Source organism: Rattus norvegicus, chromosome 3, assembly GCF_021556685.1.
Source record: "Rattus norvegicus strain SHRSP/BbbUtx chromosome 3, alternate assembly SHRSP_T2T, whole genome shotgun sequence".
Lineage (NCBI taxonomy): Eukaryota > Metazoa > Chordata > Mammalia > Rodentia > Muridae > Rattus > Rattus norvegicus.
The window spans coordinates 132,765,824-132,787,280 of record NC_141536.1 but is presented as its reverse complement, the minus strand read 5'-3'; the positions used below and the strand labels follow the sequence as shown (position 1 = coordinate 132,787,280).

Below are 21,457 nucleotides of genomic sequence, written 5' to 3'. Positions count from 1 at the left end.
AGCTAAGTAATGAATACTTAACACCAACAGGCATAATAGAATACCCTGACCCGCATCCAAGGGGTATCTGTGAGACACATGATTGTGGTAGCCAGACGCCTGAAGATGTAAATATAAAAAACAAAGGCAGGTACCTTGGATATTCCTACCACAGGAATATACATTTTAAGTAGTTAAGTTGTTGCTGTGACTTAGACGCCATCTTTCTTCCAGTTCCTATATAAATTGTGCTGACTTTCAGGCACAATGACAGATCCTTTGGATCAGACTACAGTTTGTTGTAACTATACGTTATGGTCTCTTTTGAGGAACTGGCTTTTTCGACAAGATACATATTGTTTGCTTTTTTTTTTTTTTGAGGCAGAATCTCTTCCTGTAGCCTTGAATTCTGATCACCCTGCCTCAGTGCTCCAAGAGCTAGGATTCCAGATAGCATGGCCAATTCAGAAAGGTCTTAATTTTCATGAAACTTTCTAACATCAGGATGGAGAACTTGGGACGCATTAAACATATCAGGGCTCTGGTAATTTTCCTTTTATGCCCAGCATAAAGAAGGGAACCCGAGGGGTTGGGGACTTAGCTCAGTGGTAGAGCGCTTGCCTAGGAAGCGCAAGGCCCTGGGTTCGATCCCCAGCTCTGAAAAAAAAAGAACCAAAAAAAAAAAAAAAAAAAAAGGGAACCCGAACATAATGTCACACGCACAATACCACAGGCAGAATTCTAGAATTCTGTGCATGACACAGATCCAAAAACCTCTTCAAACTTCAGACAGATCCACTATTTGCCAGTTCATACCTGTTATTTCCTAGTCAGTCTTGCAGCTAAGTCCAGCTAGAATAAGTAAGTAGAGGTTACACCTTCCTGGCCCCATAGCTCTTCCAGTCACTCACCTCCTGTATGCTCTCCCTGCTATAAAACAACACCAGTCTAGTCGAGAAAGCAATACACTGTGTTTGAGGGAGGATACAGAACAGAGAAGTTTATTTTACACCATTCGTCCAAGAAAACAATCGCCATAAACCAGTGCAAAATGTGCAACCAAATCAGTAAGTGTGTCTTAGCTCTGAGAGCCCAAATGGGTGATTTCCACTCCTGGTCCTCGGTTGACGCCACCCCTTGGCTTGCAGCTCAGACAGAAACGTTCAACCAGTCTGTAGCAGGTTATTTTTTACAATTCAAACCAGGATGTGTACAAGGGACTGGGAAAACCATACCGAGTGGATGATAAGTGATCAGTGCTTAAAGTAAATACAAGGGAGAGCACGGGCGGGCAAGAATCCACAGTTTCAATAAATACAAGTGTAACAAGCATGGGTGTATCTCAACTTGGTGGAGTTATTCTGCATAATAATTCAGCATCATAGAAAAATCTAGCAGGGCGGTTGAGCAGTGATTGGCGAAATGTTCACAATAACTTGTGCCCTTGAGCCAGTCTGAGGTGAACCCATTCTGTGGTTTTCAATGCAGCAGTTCTCTGCTTCCTCCCTCCCTGGCCATCCCTCTGGGACGGGAGGGATGAAACTGGCTAGCTTATTGGTGGCATCCTGTGAGGAAGGATGTTTGCTCAAGAGCCAGCTGTCAGGGTCCAGTGTACTCGATACCAAGTGGCAAATTGGGACTTCATTGACGACATCTGTGCAAAATGTGCTTCTCTTCATTTTCCAAGAAACCAGTGTCTGTAACTTCTGTCCAGAGCACAGTGATAGCCTCTGGGGTCACTCCCTGTCACCACAAATGCCAAGCAACAAGAGCACATGTCAAGGACTCACACACTGGGGAAGTTTCTGTCGTTGACTGCCTGGTGCCTTACAGTTAGTCAGGGTCTTCCTGTCAAAGGCCTTAGGCAGGCGAGAACTATTGCTTGAAAAACTAGAAAGAACCTAGTTGGGACGGAGATGGGCATAGTGAACATGTGAGAAGCAGGTTTCTTCCTCTAACACCTTACACCCCCCACCCCCAGGTGAAGCCTTCAGGACTTTAGTGATGTGTCCTTGAGCAGAAAAATGTCATGTCATGCATCTATTCCTGGTGGTCTCGCTCAGTGGTTTCCCAACTAATTATTAAATTCCCAACGTGCCTGGATTCTCCCCCAGGAGACAGTACAATCTGTGGACCATCTATTAAGCCAGAGCCCAGTGAGAGAAGACTCGAGGGGAGTCCTCTGTCTCTGAAAGAAAAGTAAAGAAACAATGAACCCCCTCAAATTAAACCATTTCCCAAACCCGGTAACCTAGGAATCACTCCCAAACAAAACAAACCCAATACTTCCTGCCATCAACGGACCCTCTCCTGTTTCCTCAAAGTCTCTGGTCATAAATTAGGGTATCTTCTGTGAAATAACTTAAAAAAAGGAGGAGGGATTGGAGTAAGTTGTGCCTGGCTTGGGCCAGTTAGCAGCCAGTTTTGTTCTAGAATCTCAGTCACCGTTCAAATATGGAGCTTGAAAATTCATGTGGATGGTGGACGTCTTCACACGGAAGAAGACACAGGAATGGGGTGGGTGGGTGAGGGGGGCTGGCTGGGAGGTAGGACCAAGGGAGTTTGGGAGCAAAGGAGGTGGCAGGGAGAGCCTAGACCACCAGGACAGGCCCGCAGACAGCACGGGAGAGACGGACGCCGCGGCCGTTGAGGGGCCGCATGACTCGGGTGCGGCCGGGTCTCGTATTGCACAGAAAAGAAGGACCTGGGCCTCGGCAGGTGACCTGGTCAATCATTAGTCCCCACACATGGGCAAGTTCACAAAGGTGAACACGTTGAACTCCGTCATGATGGAGAAGCAGAGGAACACGCCATACAGGAAGAGGCATCCACAGCCCAGCTTCTTGTCCAGCTGCCACTTGTTCAGGTGAACGCCAAACACCTGGAGCATACAGAATAGGTCAGAGGGTGTCTGGAGGGTGGCATGGGGAAGGGGTGTTGAGGGATGGGCCTGAGCCTGCCACATCCCTGCAGAGTAGGGACATTCAAGTCAAAGAGAGGAAGCTAGACCATGTAGACGGGTGGCCATCATGTTAAAATTGACAGGTCCAAAACCTCAGAGTAGCCTAGGTTAGTTCCTGGCCTCCAGCCCCATAGTCCTCTGTGTGTGGCACTCGGGATCAGCCTCTTTCACCTTTCTAAGCCCTAGCTAATGCCTGAGGACACCTTCTATATCCCTGAGCCTCCCCTAGCCAACTCTCTACTACCCATGAACCTCTTCCCGTTGCTGTGGATGAAGGTGAAGAAGTTGTCCACAGACTGATGTTTCCAAATAATTATTTCTCTCCTCCCACAAAACCAAGAGTGAAATCTTTTATTTCCCAACTGGCTTGGTTGCTGTCCATCATGCTGCCCTGGTCACCTCTAATCTCTCTAGTTTGGTGTCCTGACTCACCCTCAGAGCCTGCCACTGTACACCTGTTGTCTCCACAGTGGACCCTTACAGAGGACCTTTACCACCCTCCATCTTTGAAGTTCTTGCATTCTGCACCTGTTACCTACTAGTGACTAAGTTCTCTGCTGAGCCTGTTAGCCACACGTGTCTACCTATATTTACATTTAGATGAAATAAGATACAAAATCCACCCTCTTGGTTATATTGGCTTCATGTTAGGTGTTTAATGCTGCACATCCGGTTTTTATCCTGTGGTGCATGTACAACTTCTTCATTTGGGGCAGTGTCCTGGCCTTGACCCTGTTGCTATCCGTAGCAGAAACACCTAATACCTTGGTGTCAACATTCCTATATTCCTTCCTTTCTGTCTTATTTCCATGGGTACCTGTGATGGTTTGTATATGCTTGGCCCAGGGAGTGACACTATTAGGAGGTGTGGCCTTGTTGGAGTGTGTCGCAGTGGGCATGGTCTTTAAGACCCTCATCCTAGATGCCTGGAAGTCAGTCTTCCACTAGCAGTCTTTGGACGAAAATGTTGAACTCTCAGCTCTGCCTGCACCATGCCTGCCTGGATGCTGCCCATCTTGGTGATAATGGACTGAACCTTTGAACCTCTAAGCCAGCCCCAATTAAATGTTGTCCTTATAAGAGTTGTCTTGGTCAGGGTGTCTGTTTCCAGCAGTACCTAACTAAGACAGTACCCAACTTCCACAACTTTGCATACCTCTAGGACCTAAAATGTTTGGGCAGTCAGTGTAGTGGTTTGAATAAAAATGGCTGCCAAAGGCTCTTGCATTTTGAACACTTGGCCTCCAGTTGTGGGACTCTTTAGGAAGGATTAAGAGGTGTGGTCTTGTTGGAGAAAGTATCACAGGTGGGCTTTGAGGTTTCAAAAGTCTAGGTCATTCCCAGTGTCTGGCTCTCTCTCTACTTCATGCTTATTCATCAGTCAAAAGCTCTCAGCAACTACTCCAGTGCTATGCCTGCCTGCCTGCCTGCCTGCTCCCATGGTCCCCATCATAATAGCCATGTATTCTATCCCTCTGGAACAGTGAGCCCCCAATTGAGTGCTTTCTTTTTCTAAGTTGCTTTGATCATGGTGTTTTGTCTTAGCAATGGAAAAGTAACTAAGACAACCAGAGTCCCATGGGCTTTGCCCATCTTGCCTCTCTCCTCCATTCTGGACATTCTTTCCACTCCATCTGTTAAAGCTTTGGGGAAAGTCTCTGGTTTTTCTTTCATTTGGCATCCTTGCTTGCTTGACTAATCCAGGATCCTTCAGTTCAAGTCGCATGTCCATTCAGTCATCCTGGATATGCACAGCTCACCACAAAGCTGGTGAACGGTGCCCAGCCACACTGATAGTGCTCTGACTTAGGTTGGTGGTTAATACTTTCAAACTACATCTCTGGCCTCCCCGGGTCCTCTGAAGGCTCCATCTCCCCTCAGTTCTGTAACAATGCCATCTCTACCTTCATTCCCTCCCACAGGCTTTCTTCACTGTATCTGCTGAGCTTCTCTCCTCTCAGGGAGGATGCCCTCCTATCCCCATTCACAGCCAACTTCATATGTTCACTGGACCATGTGCTTAAAGCTGTCTCTCTGGCAGTTTTCTTTTCTTTCACTGACTGCTATGTTTCCTTCTCAACCCCCGGATTATTTTGGTTGGTTGGGGGCGGGGGTGCAATCATTGCACCTTTTGCTATGAAGGCAATACTTGCCATAATTTTCCATTTCTCAGCCCCCTAAACCAATCATCTTACAGACAGTTTGAAAGAGTTATGAATACAAGGTATCTGGCCTCTTACTCCATTCTTCTAAGCTCGTTCCCCTTAACTCGCCCTACCGCAAACTGCTCTCACCAGTGGGACAAGCACTATCTCTAACTTTAACTGCCAATATTTGGGATGTGACTTGCTCAGAACATCTGGTCACTCTTTCTGTCTTGAGCCCTCATGTCCACTTGGCTGCCAAGGGGCCACACCTAATGCTTTCCTTCCCATCCAATGACTGTGCTTTCTCTGCTTCTTTGTTTTCTTTCCAGGTAGGGCCACACTAGGTAGCTTAGGCTGGCCTGAAACACGTGATCCTTCTGCCTCGGTTTCCTAAAAGCCTTATGTGCCACTCCCTATGGCTCCTTCTCTGTTTCTTTAAGTATTTCATACTCATCATTTTGATCTCCAAGGGTCTGAGCCCTCCCTGCCTCCAACCACGGGTCTCTCATGCTTTCTGACTACATTCACTGTCTTGGGGAAATCTCACAGACCGCAGAGCTTCTAACTAGATCTACACCAAACCACCCTATCTAGGACATTTCTGCTAAATTTAGCTTTTTATTTCCACCACCTCTCTTGCTCTTTCTTCTTGGAGGTCTAACAGACATTTCAAATGCAAGATGTTTGAAATTTTGTATTCTTTCCAAGACTACTTTTCTCTCATCAAGTCCATTTCTATAACTGGACAAGTGGTTAGTAAAGCCTCCAATAGGCTTGCACAATGACAGAATAGCCTAAGGAGACAGAGAAGGCCTACACGTGTACTGTGTTTCCATCTGGCTGAATCTACAGTCTACATGGCACCAATAACCATGGGTTATTTAATGTCCCTAGGCATTATCCTTCCTCTATATAATAGAGTAGTAATAGTGACACCAGGGGAAACATGCAAAGGACTGAGCATACTGTGTGGCTGTTAAGGACATCATAACTTGGCTAGACCTAGTGTGGGCTTGTAATCCCTGCTACCTGGGAGGCCAAGACAAGAGGATCACAAGTTCTGTACAACTTACTATGACCCTACTTCAAAATGTTAAGTAAAAACAGCAGGATATACAGTTCAGTGTTAGCCCTTGCCTAGCATATGCAAATGCTCTGGGCTCAGAGCTCAGGAAAAGAATAAGTACAACTTTAAACTTAGTTCCCATAGACGAGAAACTTCCTAACAATGAAAGGCTCGACTCTGTAAATGCACACTCGTATGTAAGGCAGAATTTGACTATGTAAAATCTTGACATTAGACCCATATTCTAAATTACTGTTCGTCCTTCTTGCCGGACCTTATGACTCCTCATTCCTTGGCGTATTATGTTAAGAACACACCAGGTGAGGTGCAATGACTTGGAGCACAGAGGGAAGAAAATACATTGTGTTTCAATACTTACTAAGGTAAAAATTCAACAGCCAATTTGTATGCTAAGGAATACTTCAGGTGGAAATTTATTGCTGCCAAACAGAAAGTCTAGTTGAGAACATTGAATTACACAAATGGATGTACTGACCAAGGTGGTGAGTGTGGTAGCATTAGAAGTGCCTTGCAATAAAATGTATACTCTTAGTCTCTGAGTATGGGTCAAAGACAAGGAATGATGGGGGTGTTTTACAGTCTAGAAGGATCAATAACATGGAATCTAGTTTAATACAAAAGAGGGAACACCTTCTATGTGTGTGTGTGCGTGTGTGTGTGTATGCACACATGTGTAATGCATTTGCAGGTCTGTGCATGTGTAAAAGCAGGAGGTTGATTCTGGAATGTCTTCCTTGATTACTTCTCTCCCTTATTTTTTCAACAAGGTTTCTCACTGAACCTAGTGCTCACTGTTTCTTGGCTAAGCTGACTGGCCATGGTGGCCCTGGGGGCCCTTGGCTTTGCCTGTCTTTGTCTCATAGTGCCAGGGTTACAGGCATGCATCGCAATGCCTGGCTTTTATGTAAATTTGGAAGAATTTGAACTCAGGTCCTTATCCTTACCCAAAGCACTTGAGCCACTGAGCCATATTCCCAGTCCAAGTCTTTGCTTTTAATTGTCTGATTGAAGACCCAACCTAGGGCATTCTAGGAAAAGTGTCCTACCGCTGAGCTATACTTGTAGCACTCCAAAATATTTAAGGTTTGATATGAAACAGGACCATGCTTCTAAGAGGCTAACTCGTTTTAGAAATGGAACCATTCCAGCTGGTTACTAGGGTATTTTGTTTGTTTGTTTGTTTAGAAGAAACAGCCAAGAGATCACATCTGGATGTCTACCCCATTTAATGGAGGCCACACACGCACCCATCTGTTCTCCAAAGTAAGCAAGAGGAAGGGTTGAACATGAACACCTCAGGGTGGGAAGAAGCCACAAAACCTACCGTGACAAAGACAGAGGCCAGGAGCAAGCCCACGGAGTAGATGAGCCCTCTGCTGTTCAGCCGAATCTGTAAAGAAGGAAGACCAATATTAGGCTTTCTGCATCAGGACCCTGCTTAGTGCAGGCCATTCAAGCAAGCCTGAGGAGCGATGATTCCGAATTTCTCCTCTAGAATGGAAACAGACAGTGGCAGGGCAGCTGTGCGTTCCCAGGGACGTGTGGTTTCCCAGACACACACAGCTTTCTTTGCCAGCTCCCAGCCCAATCCTCACCTGACTGTAAAGGCAGGGCCCTAGCTTTACCAGCCCACAAACACTCAGACTCTCCATCACCTTGTGACTCTTGTCAACCACACTGTCCTGTTGACTTCTGGTGACATTTAGTTTTCTCAGGGTAAATTATGTTCCCAGGGTAATTTAGGTTTAGGGTGAATTATGTCACCCCAAAAGTGATGGGGAAAGATGGACAAAGTTTATTTTTTATTTCTTACATAGTTTGTTTGAGAGAGATACTATGTGATTTACAACTCGGTTGAGAGTTCCACTGAACATGGCTGCCAGTGGACGGACTGCCACTTGAAAGGGGATGCTCTTCCTTCTCCTCAGCACTTGGCTGGCTCTACTCAACAGATGTGTAGCCAAAGCCATCCGAGACGCTACCAAGTGGAGAAACTTCAATGGCAAACCTTGCTCTGAAATCATCTAATCCCTTAATGTTTTAGTTAGAATTTCTATCCGGTGAAGAGACACCATGACCATGTCAACTCCTATAAAGGAAAATGGCAGACATGTTGCTGGAGAAGAAGCTGAGAGTTCCATATGAAAAATACAAATGATAAATTATATATGTAAAGATTTTATCTATGACATGAAAATAGAGGTGGAGTGATCTGAGCAGTGGCCGAGGAGTAGCAAGAATGTGAAGGTGGAGAAAAAAGAGGGTTTAGTTAGGGAAGCATGCTCATTTTATATGACATGCCTGAGAAAAACGTCCTTAGGAAACTCACCACCATGTGGAATCAATACATATTTATATTTATATACATATCAATACATAGTTTTATATATAATATATAAATATATATAAAATATAAAAAATATAACATACAATATTATATATATATCTATATATCTATATATCTATATATCTATATATCTATCTATATATCTATATATATATATAACTATGCCTGCCTGCCTGCCTGCCTGCCTGTCTGTCTGTCTGTCTGTTCGCCTGTTTACCTGTTTTACTTCCATCACTCGGGTAACCCAGGTAGCTCTCATTGCAGGCAGCAGAACTAATCTTTGGGGGCCTGGATGCCAGACAAAAATAATCAAACTCTTGTCATTTCTGCATCAGCTTTGCAAAAGCCTTTGGGCTTCAACTCTGTACAGAACTGAGTTTGGCCACCCCCCTGGCCCACTGCCTCACAGAAGGGAGGCACCGCAGGTTCAAATGCAGAGTCTTCATGGTGAGGATGATCTGATCGCGTGAGGCCTGCTTCAGATTGTTCGGTTCTGAAGTTTAGGGCTGTTTTCATTTCTTGTCTTCAGAAACACTCAGCTTCCCTTTCCAATTCCTTTTTTGGCAAGTTGTGAGAGAGGAAACAGAAGTCTGGCCGCTTCCAAAGTCAACAGGCACGCAGCCCACACAGCACATGCATGTTTTCTGGTACGGATGCACAGGGAGACTCATTCATCCCCAGTTCCATGAATTTCTGTTTCACATAAAACAGTTCCTGGTGCCTCGTGGCATTCAGGGATCTAAGAACCCAAGTCTAAAAAGATTCCATTTTCCCCATACAGGGGCTAGGACATCTTTCTTGATGGTCTGAAGTGAGCTTTACCTAATCTGAGAATTCTCTTGGCAAAACAACAAAGGCTTTGTTGCTTGTCACTCCACCCCTAATTCCTTCTTTGTTTTATGAGACAGACTTTTACTGTGTAGCTTAGGCTGGACTTGCAGTCCTACGTTCCTGTCTCAGCCTCTCCAGGGCTCTGGGTTTCCTTAGTGGGCAGTTCTAACACTTGTTCAGCTGTAGCTTTCCTGAGGATGTTACTAACCCTGGCTTTGTGCTGAATGTTATCATTGGGCGAGAGTGTCTTTCACTGAAGAATTTACTCTGTGTGTGTGTGTGTGTGTGTGTGTGTGTGTGTGTGTGTGTGTGAAAAAGCATTCAAGCCCCAGAAAAGTTGTCGTCAACTTGCATTCTTACCTGCCCTGTCTCTACAGGGTACCCACAAACACAGTGTCCAAACACACTAGGGACCGCTCCACGGGATAAGTGGGGACTTTTATTCTTATTTGAAGGTGAGACAACTTAGCAGCTTACATACCCAATGAAAGGTCAAGTCTGTTCTTGGACTCTGGCCTTAGACTCTAGACTTCCTTCCACCTGTCAGGCCAAAGGGAAAAGCCAGGGTATTCCTCTCACCTATGAGTCCTTGGAAGTTCCTACTTGGCTTTTCTTGTCTATCAGTTTTCCAAGTCCTGAGTAAATGAATCATGGGAGCCAAAACAGCAGGTGGCACTGGCATTTTCCATTCCTATAACAAAATATCTGAAACTATTTTTATAAAGAGTAGATGTTTGCCTTGCTGCTCTGGAGGCTGAGAGGTCTAAAAGCATGGCTTCAGCTGCTGCTTGGCATCTGGCAAGGGGGTATCTTTGCTGTATTGTAATGTGTGTGTGTGCACGTGTGTGCAGGCATGTGTGTGTGTGTGCGTGCGTGCATGTATGTGTGCGCGCGTGTGTGCACTTGTACCTGTCTCTGTGTGCAGATCATCAAATGATTGGATAGAGCAATCATTTCCTTCAATGAAGACTGTTCAGTATTTTCAAGGATTTTTTCATGTGTATGGGTATTTTGCCTGTGGCTATGTCCACGTACCATGTGCATGCAGTGCCCACTGAAGACAGAATAGGGTTTCAGATCCCCTGGGATGGGAGTTACAGAAGGTTATAAGACACCACATGGGTGCTGGGAATCAAACAAGGGCCCTCTTGAAGAGCAGCCAATGCTTTTAACTATGGAACTACTTCTCTAGTCCCCTTCTTTTTTCTTAACAAGCTACAAAGGCCATTGTCTGCTTGACCTTTTCTACCCCCTTTGCCTCTGAAAGGTCCCACTTCCAAACACCATTACCTATGACTTCTAGGATTACTTTTCTAGTGATAAGCATTTGGGGAACATTGCACTGATCATACACCCCATTCCTGGCCTCTAGATGGCTACTGGCTACCTCCAATATCCAGTGCCCTGCTCTGTATCTGCAGACTTCTTCCTGAACTGTTGAACTCCAAGCATCTATTCCCCATGGTAACTCCCAGGATCAGGTGTAGCCTCAGCTTGCCGGCCCCTCAGATGGGTCATCTGAGAGAGGGCTATTCTATTTCCCAGAGCTCCCTTGTTGCCTATCAATGTTGAAATTTTCTCTCCTGGAGGGACGGGGGTACCCAGGAAGAAAGCAATACTTAGAAGTCTGGGAGAGCTAAAACTGAGCAGGATCCTAAGGTTCCTTTCACTGGTATTATATAACCATAGGGACTACCCGAGAGAGGAGAGTCTTTGGCTTGTCCAACTGCAGGCATGTTTGGAGAATGCATGGCTATGGTTTTTGTGGTCTATCAGTGCGCTTTCAGTGATGCAGCTGTCCTTGAGTCATCCATGCGTCTGTGAGTAGCCCCTCACCCATACTCCAGTAAGCAACCCAGAGACTCAGTGGTTCATCAAGTTGGACTTTGGTATAGTTGTTAATTCGGTCTGTCATTGCTGCTCCATCTAGAGCGAAGAGAGTCTTCCCAAGAGAGTCTCACACAGTGCCCCTCTGTAGGGATGTAGCTGTAGTTGTCTCTATGGTAACTGGATTGTTAATACAGCTGCTGTTGGCTGCCTGCTCATCCTGCCTTACTTTCCCACTCCCACAGTGGCATTTCCTGGCCTTCCTGAAGCAACTCATCTGAACCTTGCCTCAGGATTGCATCATCTCTGGGCCACTTAGACTGATGAAAAGTGAGACCCAAGAGCTCTCCTCATCAGCTTTTGTACACTAGAATCTCTAGCCATCTTTCCTTTTCCCGAACACCAGCTGGAATCCAAGAACCAAGTGTATAGGGATGGGTGATGTTACTATAGCTCCCAGGGCCTCTGATACAACATCCGTGACTCGTGCCATCCACTAAAATGCCACCACATACCTGCAAGTTGTTTGTCCAGGTCATGTGAAAAGGCAGACTGTCCCTACCAGTGGCTGTCTTTCCTATTTTGCCGACTTCTATCACGGAAATGCATCCACCTCAGCCAGCAGGACATTTCTGCTGGTGGGTTGAAGAGCTGTAGGTAGTGACTACTCAAGCTCATAAGAGCCAGCTGGAGTGCTGCCGTGACTGTGGGGGGTGGGTTAGGGGTTTTTAAGGACAGGAAGGCTGGTTCTAGCAAACACAGTCAGGTTCCAGGTACTGGAGATTAGAGTAGGATTACTTGCTGAGAAAGGCAGGCAACAGTGACAGGGGAAGACATCAAGAACTGACTGGGCATCCTATAGAAGTCCTCTGATGGGAGAGAGGCGTAGCTCCTGCCCTCTGCTAGAGAGCAAAGAGAAGACACATCAGAAATGTCAGCCCTGGACTCTTCTAGAAGACATCTGGAGATGGCGGTGGTGGGGTGACAACTGGCCTTGGGGTCTTAGGAAAGGCCTGAAGCCTTCTGGTTCTGCTGACTCACTTTTTGCAGTTCCCTCCTTTCTGTTTGACCACTCCTCACCTTCCTTTGCACCATGATTTATTTTTCTACACATTACTAAGACATGGCTCTGGCTTTCTTCTCTGTCCCCACTTATTTCCTTTATTAGCATTAGCCCCTAAAGGCTTTTTACTCCTGGTGACTTGCATATACTCCCAGACGCAAAGGCCCCTGTGGAATTTCTCACAAACTCCACACCAATTCACCATCTGCTTCTCATTTCTACCACGATGACCCTGAAACCCATCAAACTTGACCCATCTTAATGGGGACCCTGCCCCATATTTTGTCCTTCCTCTCCCCATAGGGCACCCCAAATAAGCATCCTTTGACTCTTTCCCCTTATCTTCACCCTAGAACTGTTAGAAAATGTAACCATCTCTTCCTTCAAGAACCTAACTTATTCCCATTTACACGCCAACCACGTCCAGTCAGCGGTATCTCATCTTCACCTTCCTGACTTGCCATCTTCCTCTTTTATACATATTCCCAAGCAGTATGAAAGGAAACCTTAACATTCAAAGTGAGTTACCTAACTAAAATCCTCAAAAGTACTCAATGGTAAACCCCAAACCTTTCTATAGGCAGACACGGCACTGAGTGACCACGCCCTTGTCTCTCCCAGCTCACCATCGCTAACACTCCAGGGCTCATGTGCAGTGTTTCTGTGCCTTTGGTTTAGCATCTCCTTCTCTCTAGCTTTAGCACTATAGCCGATACAGCCTGAGCTGTGGGTCTCGCTCCTTCTCGCCTGCATTAGACATACAGGTACTTAATTTCCATAGCCTCACAGTGGGCAGAAGCATTTCCCTACCCTTCTGGTTTGGGGTCTGGCTGGTGCCATGCTTTAGCCGACAGGATATGAGTAGGTCTGACTTGAGAGAAGCATATTTTTGAAGTGTGTTTGCAGAGTTCAGCATGACTTCTTGTGCTCTCGCCTTTCATCATAAAAATGCGTTTTATGAGGTCACTGGTCCAGCTAGAGTGAGAGACACTTGGAGCACAGTCCTCTGAGGCTTGGAGCCAGGGCCTGGTCATCCAACCACTTGTCAGCACACCAGTGCACGAGGAATATATATGAACAAATGTATGCTACTGACTTTCAGGGCCTATGTTATATAGCATTATGCTATTTGTCTCTATGCCTCTCTGGCTTGCTACCACCACTTCTGTCTGGTTCCAATCCCTTCTCTGTGTAATCCCCATAATCTTATTTCTTTCCCTTTTTATTTTAGACAGAGTCTCACTGTATAGCCCTGGGTGAACTGGAACTCACTATGTAGACCATGCTGGCCTTGAACTCACAGAAGTCTGCCTGCTTCTCCCTTCTGAATACTGGAACTAAAGGCAAGCACCACCATGCTCTGCTTATAACCAGTCTTTCTGAACAGCAACATGATTACATCTCTACCTCTCAAATACCCACGATTCTTTCTCTTACTACGGTTTACAATGTTCTTTGCCACATGGTTGCTCTGTCTTTACCCCAGCCGTAGGAGCTTCCCTGGGTGGTATGGGATCCATCAATGTGTCAAGACTTCTCACATCTTGGTCTTTTACAAGGTGTTTTGTTTTCCCCCTGCCATGGGGAGTCTCCTCAATATGCTTGCTCAGAAAACCCCAGCCTCAGAAGGAACGCTACTTTCTTACGAGTGTCCTCTAGCCCTGCTTCATGACACCGTGCATTCTGCACAGTTACCCTCAGAAGGGTAAGCATCACGTGCTTTGTTTTGATTTGTTTGGATTTACTTGGCTTTTCCCATATATAGGCTGCCGTTTCAGAAGCACAGTAATGTCTGGTTTGCTTGCCATCTCAGTGTGTAGTAGGAGAAATTAATTAATGCCTGCTGCAAGAAAGGATGAGCTAGCTATAAGGTCTTTTTATTTCTGTGCACCCCGGAATAAGATCAACTCTTGCTCAGAGAAAAGGAGAGACCCTCTTCTTGCTCTCATGGCTTTTAATGCTGTATTGTAAGTTTCTAAAGCCTCGCTTGGGAACACGAGTTCTGCCCTGATTTCCTGCAGTCTGACTGCAGATTCCCCCTTGATTCTGTTAAATTTCACACATGGCTGTTCATCACTATAATGGCCCAAGAAGCACTTACTGCCTAAACCTTCATGCTTAGGGCACTTGGGTAACTAGCTGGCCTCTGAATAAGCCATAGAGTATAAGAAATGTCAAAATCTGTAAAAGTGCATTTTCCCCCTCGCTGTCAGATGTGTGAATCTAATGTCAGGCACAGAACAGATGCCTGGATGGTAATTATGCCATAATTATGACTCGGAAATCCCATCTGGACAAGATGGAAAATTGCTTCAGAATTGTCGGCAGGTCTCTCCAGAGGTTGGGAGAGGCCATTAAACCCACACAGGCTGCTCGATTCTGATGTCAGGGATGTGGAAAGATGTCCTGAGGGTTACTGTCATGCTAACCAGAAGGAGGCCCTTGAGGGTGCTTTCTGAAATGAAGCTTCTCTCTTGGGATCAACTCTGGGTGGAGACAAGGGCAGACCACATACTTGTAACAAGTAAGTCCTAAGTTTGCCTTCCCATGAATCTGTGCCATTTTCTGAGACTCCTGCATCTCGGCCCAAAGCCATACAGTGATGCCCGGGAACAGATGGGCTTGGGGTACTGACCACCCAAAGAATCCCATGAAAGCTCAGAAAAAACAGTGATAGAAGAAGGGATCTTCATCATGAAAGAACTCAGAATATTTCAACCCTGAAGACAGAAACCTATGATAGCTGCGGTTCTCACCCTTCCCAATGCTGTGACCCTTTAGTATAGTTCTCATGTTGTGGTGACCCCCAACCTTAAGAATATTTTCATTGCTATTTCAAACTGAAATTTTGCTAATGTTATATACTGTAATGTAAATATTTTTGGAGATACAGGTTTGCCAAAGGGGCCACAACTCACAGGTTGTGAACTGCTGTACTGTGAGACTTATTCCTCACTTAGTCAGGGGACCCAGTGAAGACCAAAGCCCCCACAGTGTCTGTAGAACACTGAGAGGAAGCCCCTATAGTATCTGTGGAACACTGAGAGACGAATCAAGAGTCAGGAGTGTTCTCCCCTTTCACTTCCTTCCCTCCTTACCTGACATATATGATGCCACCTTATGTTTAACTCAACTCTGTCTTCAGCAAAGATTCAAACTTAGGGATGACTCTAGCTTAGACTTCCATGCCCATCCCCACATTTTCTTACCATGACTGTGGCACTATGTGTATCTGCAACGATATCTTTCCAGATGTGGGACATAACCACCCTATCTTAGTTCTCTGGTCTGCAGAATGGGACCAGAACTGCACTTCCCTTAGTGTGACACCTAGGCTTAGGTCACTGGTGTAACACCTGTCTCCCTCATCCTACACTCTCACAACCTGGATTTCCTCCTCTCCTTGAACATGAGCTCCCTCAGAGCCTTTGCAGTAGTGGTCCCTCTTTCTCTAGTAAAGCCTCTCCTTCTCTAGATACCCAACACTTGTACAGCTGGATGCTGAGAAGCATGGCAGTGATGCCTGATTCGGGCTTGGGAGATCATCCTTGACATCTAAGCTGATACCTGCAGGACTACCCAGACAATGAACGAATAGAAGCCTCTGGATGGGGGTATCCCTGCTCTTCTCTTGTAGACCTCAGGCTTCTAGGCGACACAAAGACCTGGTTTAGTAGGGTCAAATGCTGTACCACTATTTTGGTCAAGCATCACTACACAGAGTACCTATATGAGCACGTTCTCTGTGTTTCCTACACAATTTAAGTCCACCCTTCTCAAGGTGCCTATCTGCTTGGGATGGAAGTATTTTATTTGGGACAACTTGAACTTGAAACTTGTCCTTGAGGTTGGAGATACAATAACTCTTCCTTAAAACTCAAGATTATGTCCTTGAACGCAAATGATTTTACACAGCCAGAATGTGGCAAAGCTCTCAGGAGCTATCCCGCACAAAGGGGCTGGTGGCTAATTCGGCCAAGGAGATAGAACTGCTCTTTAACTTGTTCTTTAGTCAAGGAAAACTTCCTACCATATATAGAGTGCTGAGGTGCTGTGGGAGACCCTAAACTCAGGCTGCAGCATGGCCACTGATGTACGAAAAGGAGGGAAGGGGTCATATATGGCATGAGGCTGAGTGGACAGTATATCTATGCTGACAGAGTGTTTTGCCCACTTGGGTACAGCTTGGGCATTTTGTTCATGAGAATCCATTTCTCATTAAATGTCCTCTTAAACTGAAAGCAAATTATTTGAGAAAAGTTAAAGGTAGCACATTAAGCTGGGACCTAGGAGCTAAGCCTGGCTTGGTGGTGACTCTACTGATCAGCTCACAGCTTCTCTGACCTCATTTCTGGCCCGTTTACTTCTTGTTCTGACTCCAGATGAAGGCTTTGCCATCGTGAATGCTATGACGGTTGTGGAAGAGAGTTTCTAGAATACATACTTTAAAAACTGCACAACTATGGCTTCTAGATAGTTTTACATTGTTAATAGTGTTGAAAAAATAAGCTTACCATACTTCTTTTGAACTTTTAAAGTTCAAAGGAAATCTCATTTTCAACAAGAAGGAAGGGCACAGCCAGATAACCTACACGCAGAAGAGAATGAACTCGGACCCCAGCCTCTCTCCATGTACAAAATAAAATCCGGGTTTTCCCAAAGCATATGAATAGGAGCTTTCAAAAGAGAAGTCATTTGAAAGGCCCTTGGATGCTTGTATCTCTGAAATTAAATGAATGAAGGTTTTCCTTGCACTGGCTTCTGAGACAGCTCCTTTTGGATACAATGGTACCCAATGCACCTTCCACACTCCGCCCTGTGTGCCTGGCTGCTGTCCAGAGATGCCTGGCTGGGCTATTGTTTCTCTTCTATGAAAAAATGAAAAAGATCATCTCCCCAGAACCAGTCATGGTTGTACAGTTTAACATAATGGCCAAAGGAAACTAATTATGTCATCTTTAGATGGAAAACCTGAGCTTGGGTCACAAGTTTTGTTTTTATGATGTCACTTTGTCACTGGGTGTTGAATACTGGAAAAAGTATGGCTGTATAGATATGAGAATATCTTATTGTCCATTCTCTATATTACTGAGGGAATGTCAGAAGGAGAGGGAAGGTGGGTGATGTCTAGGGTTATCTGTGGTAGAGAGCTTGCCTGACTGAGTTGCAGTTTCAGGCCTGATGTTCATGTTTGGTCAAGAAGACTTCAAGGTGGGTAAAAGGATCTGGTTTACTTCTGGGATGAACTAGAGGGTTTTTTTGTTTGTTTTTATTTTTCTTTAACGATTTACTTACTTATCTTATGTATATGAGTACACTGTCACTTTCTTCAGACACACCGGAAGAGGACATCAGATCCCATTACACATGGTTTAAGCCACCATGTGGGTACTGGGAATTGAACTCAAGACCTCTGGAAGAGCAGTCAGTGCTCTTAATCACTGAGCCATCTCTCCAGCCAAACTCAAGCAGTTTCAAAGATTTTATCTTCTATGACCATACCCTGTTATCCTAGAAACAAAACAAAACAAATTTTTGGCTTCCCCCCCATCTTATTTGTTTATTTGTTTTGTTCTGAGGTGAGGCTACAGGGAGGGTATATGAGTTTCTGTGGGTATCTGGGAGAAAGCGGGGAGATGAAAACATCAAAATATATCATATAAAAACAATTTTAAATTAAAATTAAAAATAAACATAAACAACCCCCCAAACATAGAGAACATTGTGGTTTGAATTCAGGTAGTTTTCCCTATAAGCTCACATGTAATGGGATGGTGCTAATGCGGACAGTGTGGACTCTTAAGGGGTGGGTGTGTCCAGGGATGGTGTCCTCAGGTCACTGAAGGCATGGCAGATCCTTGAACTTTTCCTTCTCTCTAAGTTAGTTGTCTCTGATATTATAGTCATATCACATTATATTACAGTTGTGCTGAGCTGATGAATACAAGGGATTTTACTGACACTGAAAGGCTCCTGTCTCCTGCTCCTGTCCGTCCATTGAGTCAGTTGCTGGGGTAAATGTTTACTATTCAGGAGTTGATATATTTTTGAAAGTTATGTGAAAGTTTTTACATACTCTCATTTTTTACTTTTTTCATTGGATATTTTATGTACTTACATTTCAAATGTCATCGCCTTCCCCCCTCCCATCTTCTCTCCCTCCTCCCCTTGCTTCTAGAAAGATGCTCTCACTCCCACCCACCCACTACCACCTCAACACCCTGGCATTACCCTACATGGGGAAAAGAGCCTTTCCTCTCCTCCCGTTGATGCCCAATAAGGCCATCCTCTGAAGCATATGCGGATGGAGCCATAGGTCCATCCCTGTATTCTCTTGGGATGGTAGTTCAGTCCCTGGGAGCTCTGGGGGGGTCTGGTTAGTCGATGTTGTTGTTCTTCTTATGGGGTTGCAAACCCTTTCAGTTCCTTCAGTCCTTTCTCTAACTCCTTCATTGGGGACCCTGTGCTCAGTCCAATGGTTGGCTGTAAGCATCTACCTCTGTATTTGTCAGGCTCTGGCAGAGCCTCTCAGCAGACAGCTATATCAGGCTCCTGTCAGCAAGCACTTCTTGGCATCAGCAATATTGTCTGGGTTTGGTGGCTGTTTATAGGATGCATCCCCACGTGGGGCAGGCTCTGGATGGCCTTTCAGTCTCTGCTCCACACTTTGTCTCCACTTTTGTACTTTTTACTTTTGAAGGTAAATTTAAGATCATTTAAATATTATGCATCTTATAAGTTTAGGTAAATGTATTAAAGGCCCTAAATATATGTATTGCCTTATGTATAAGTGTTTCATATATATATATGCGTATATTCATATATACAGTAGTTTCATTTAACCAAATATAAAATGATTATTTAAGAAACCTTAACCTAAGCAGATATTTAAATGAATTCCACCTAGTGCGTGCAATGCAAACACCAAATCAACTGAGCTGCAGCCCATTGGTGCACACCTTTGATCCCAGCACTCAGGAGGCAGAGGCAGGTACATCCCTATGAGTTTGAGGCCAGCCTGGTCTACAGAGTGAGCTCCTGGACAACCCAAGGGTTATACAGAGAAACCGTCTTGAGAAACCAAACCAAACCAAACCAAACCAAACCAAACCAAACCAAGCCAAACCAGACCACTGTCCCCTAAAACATAAGAAATTGAGTGTTAAGAGTTCTTTAGAGCACAAATTCTTTTCTTGTGGTTGCCTGGACTTCTAGCTCTCCAAAGAGGAGACCACAAGGAGTTGGAATTGAGATAAAGGCCATTTTTGTTTTGTTTTTGACTTCTTCATAACTTTGATAAGGCGGAGAGGGAGTGAAGGAAACCAGAGCAAAAGGAGCATTGTGAGTGCACTGCAGCAGATCCATGCACTGCAGCAGACCCACGCACTGCAGCAGATCCACGCACTGCAGCAGACCCACACACTGCAGCAGACCCATGCACTGCAGCAGATCCACGCACTGCAGCAGATCCACGCACTTCAGCAGATCCACACTCTGCAGCAGATCCACGCACTGCAGCAGATCCATGCACTTCAGCAGATCCATGCACTGCAGCAGATCCATGCACTGCAGATCCACGCACTGCAGCAGACCCACACACTGCAGCAGATCCATGCACTGCAGATCCACGCACTGCAGCAGACCCACACACTGCAGCAGATCCATGCACTGCAGATCCACACTCTGCAGCAGATCCACGCACTGCAGCAGATCCACGCACTTCAGCAGATCCACACTCTGCAGCAGATCCACGCACTGCAGCAGATCCATGCACTTCAGCAGATCCATGCACTGCAGCAGATCCATGCACTGCAGATCCACGCACTGCAGCAGACCCACACACTGCAGCAGACCCACGCACTGCAGCAGATCCACGCACTGCAGCAGATCCACGCACTTCAGCAGATCCACACTCTGCAGCAGATCCACGCACTGCAGCAGATCCACGCACTGCAGCAGATCCACGCACTTCAGCAGATCCACACTCTGCAGCAGATCCACGCACTGCAGCAGATCCATGCACTTCAGCAGATCCATGCACTGCAGCAGATCCATGCACTGCAGATCCACGCACTGCAGCAGACCCACACACTGCAGCAGATCCATGCACTGCAGATCCACGCACTGCAGCAGACCCACACACTGCAGCAGATCCATGCACTGCAGATCCACACTCTGCAGCAGATCCACGCACTGCAGCAGATCCACGCACTTCAGCAGATCCACACTCTGCAGCAGATCCACGCACTGCAGCAGATCCATGCACTTCAGCAGATCCATGCACTGCAGCAGATCCATGCACTGCAGATCCACGCACTGCAGCAGACCCACACACTGCAGCAGACCCACGCACTGCAGCAGATCCACGCACTGCAGCAGATCCACGCACTTCAGCAGATCCACACTCTGCAGCAGATCCACGCACTGCAGCAGATCCACGCACTGCAGCAGATCCACACACTGCAGCAGATCCATGCACTACAGTAGATCCATGCACTGCAGCAGATCCATGCACTGCAGATCCATGCACTGCAGCAGATCCATGCAGCTGGTGCTCGCCTGGGCTTAGACGTGTTTTTATCACTTTCCTTGCCAAGGAAGATCAGTTGCCAATACACAGTCACTAATTTCTTTCCACAGAAGTCAAGTCATGTTATCTGGAGCATTTCTGTTTAGAGCTCAGAAGGTCGTTTTGAGGCCAGAGATTCAGAAAAGACTGAATGGCAGGAGCAGAGGTCCCACTTCCACGCATCATTTTGAAAAATAAATATGGGGCGGGGAGCAGTGGTGTGTGTCTTTAAATCCCAGCACTTTGGAGGCAGAGACAAGTGGATTTTTTTTTCTTTTCTATTTTTTGGAGCTGGGGACCGAACCCAGGGCCTTGCGGTTGTTAGGTAAGCGCTCTACCACTGAGCTAAATCCCCAACCCCGACAAGTGGATTTCTATGTGTTGGATGCCAACATGATCTACACAGAGTTCCAGGTCAGCCAGGGCTATATAATGAGACCCTGTCTCCAAACAAAAGTTAGGTCCATACTTATTTCTAGTGTCAGTTGGAGAGAGTACCAAATGATGCACCCACTCAGGCCTGAGGGAACCCTTCTGTTCAGGAAAGGGAAGTGTTTGACGAAAACCAATGCAAATTAAGAAGATCTAGATGTGGGGTCTGCTATGGTCAACCCCTGCCTCCCATGCCTCAAGTGTGTGTCTGCT

At 45.8% G+C, this 21,457-nt stretch overlaps 1 protein-coding gene across 2 annotated transcripts in view; it reads right to left on the bottom strand.

The window, feature by feature from the left end:
- Positions 1 to 952: 952 nt before the first annotated feature.
- Positions 953 to 21,457, bottom strand: part of Slc24a3 (solute carrier family 24 member 3) — a 502,316-nt gene continuing 481,811 nt past the window's right edge. For both annotated transcript variants that reach the window (NM_053505.3, XM_087654830.1), the window contains 2 exon segments: positions 953 to 2,860; positions 7,500 to 7,565. In NM_053505.3, coding sequence (NP_445957.2) covers positions 2,714 to 2,860; positions 7,500 to 7,565 — 213 coding nt within the window. In that variant the 3' untranslated portion in view covers positions 953 to 2,713.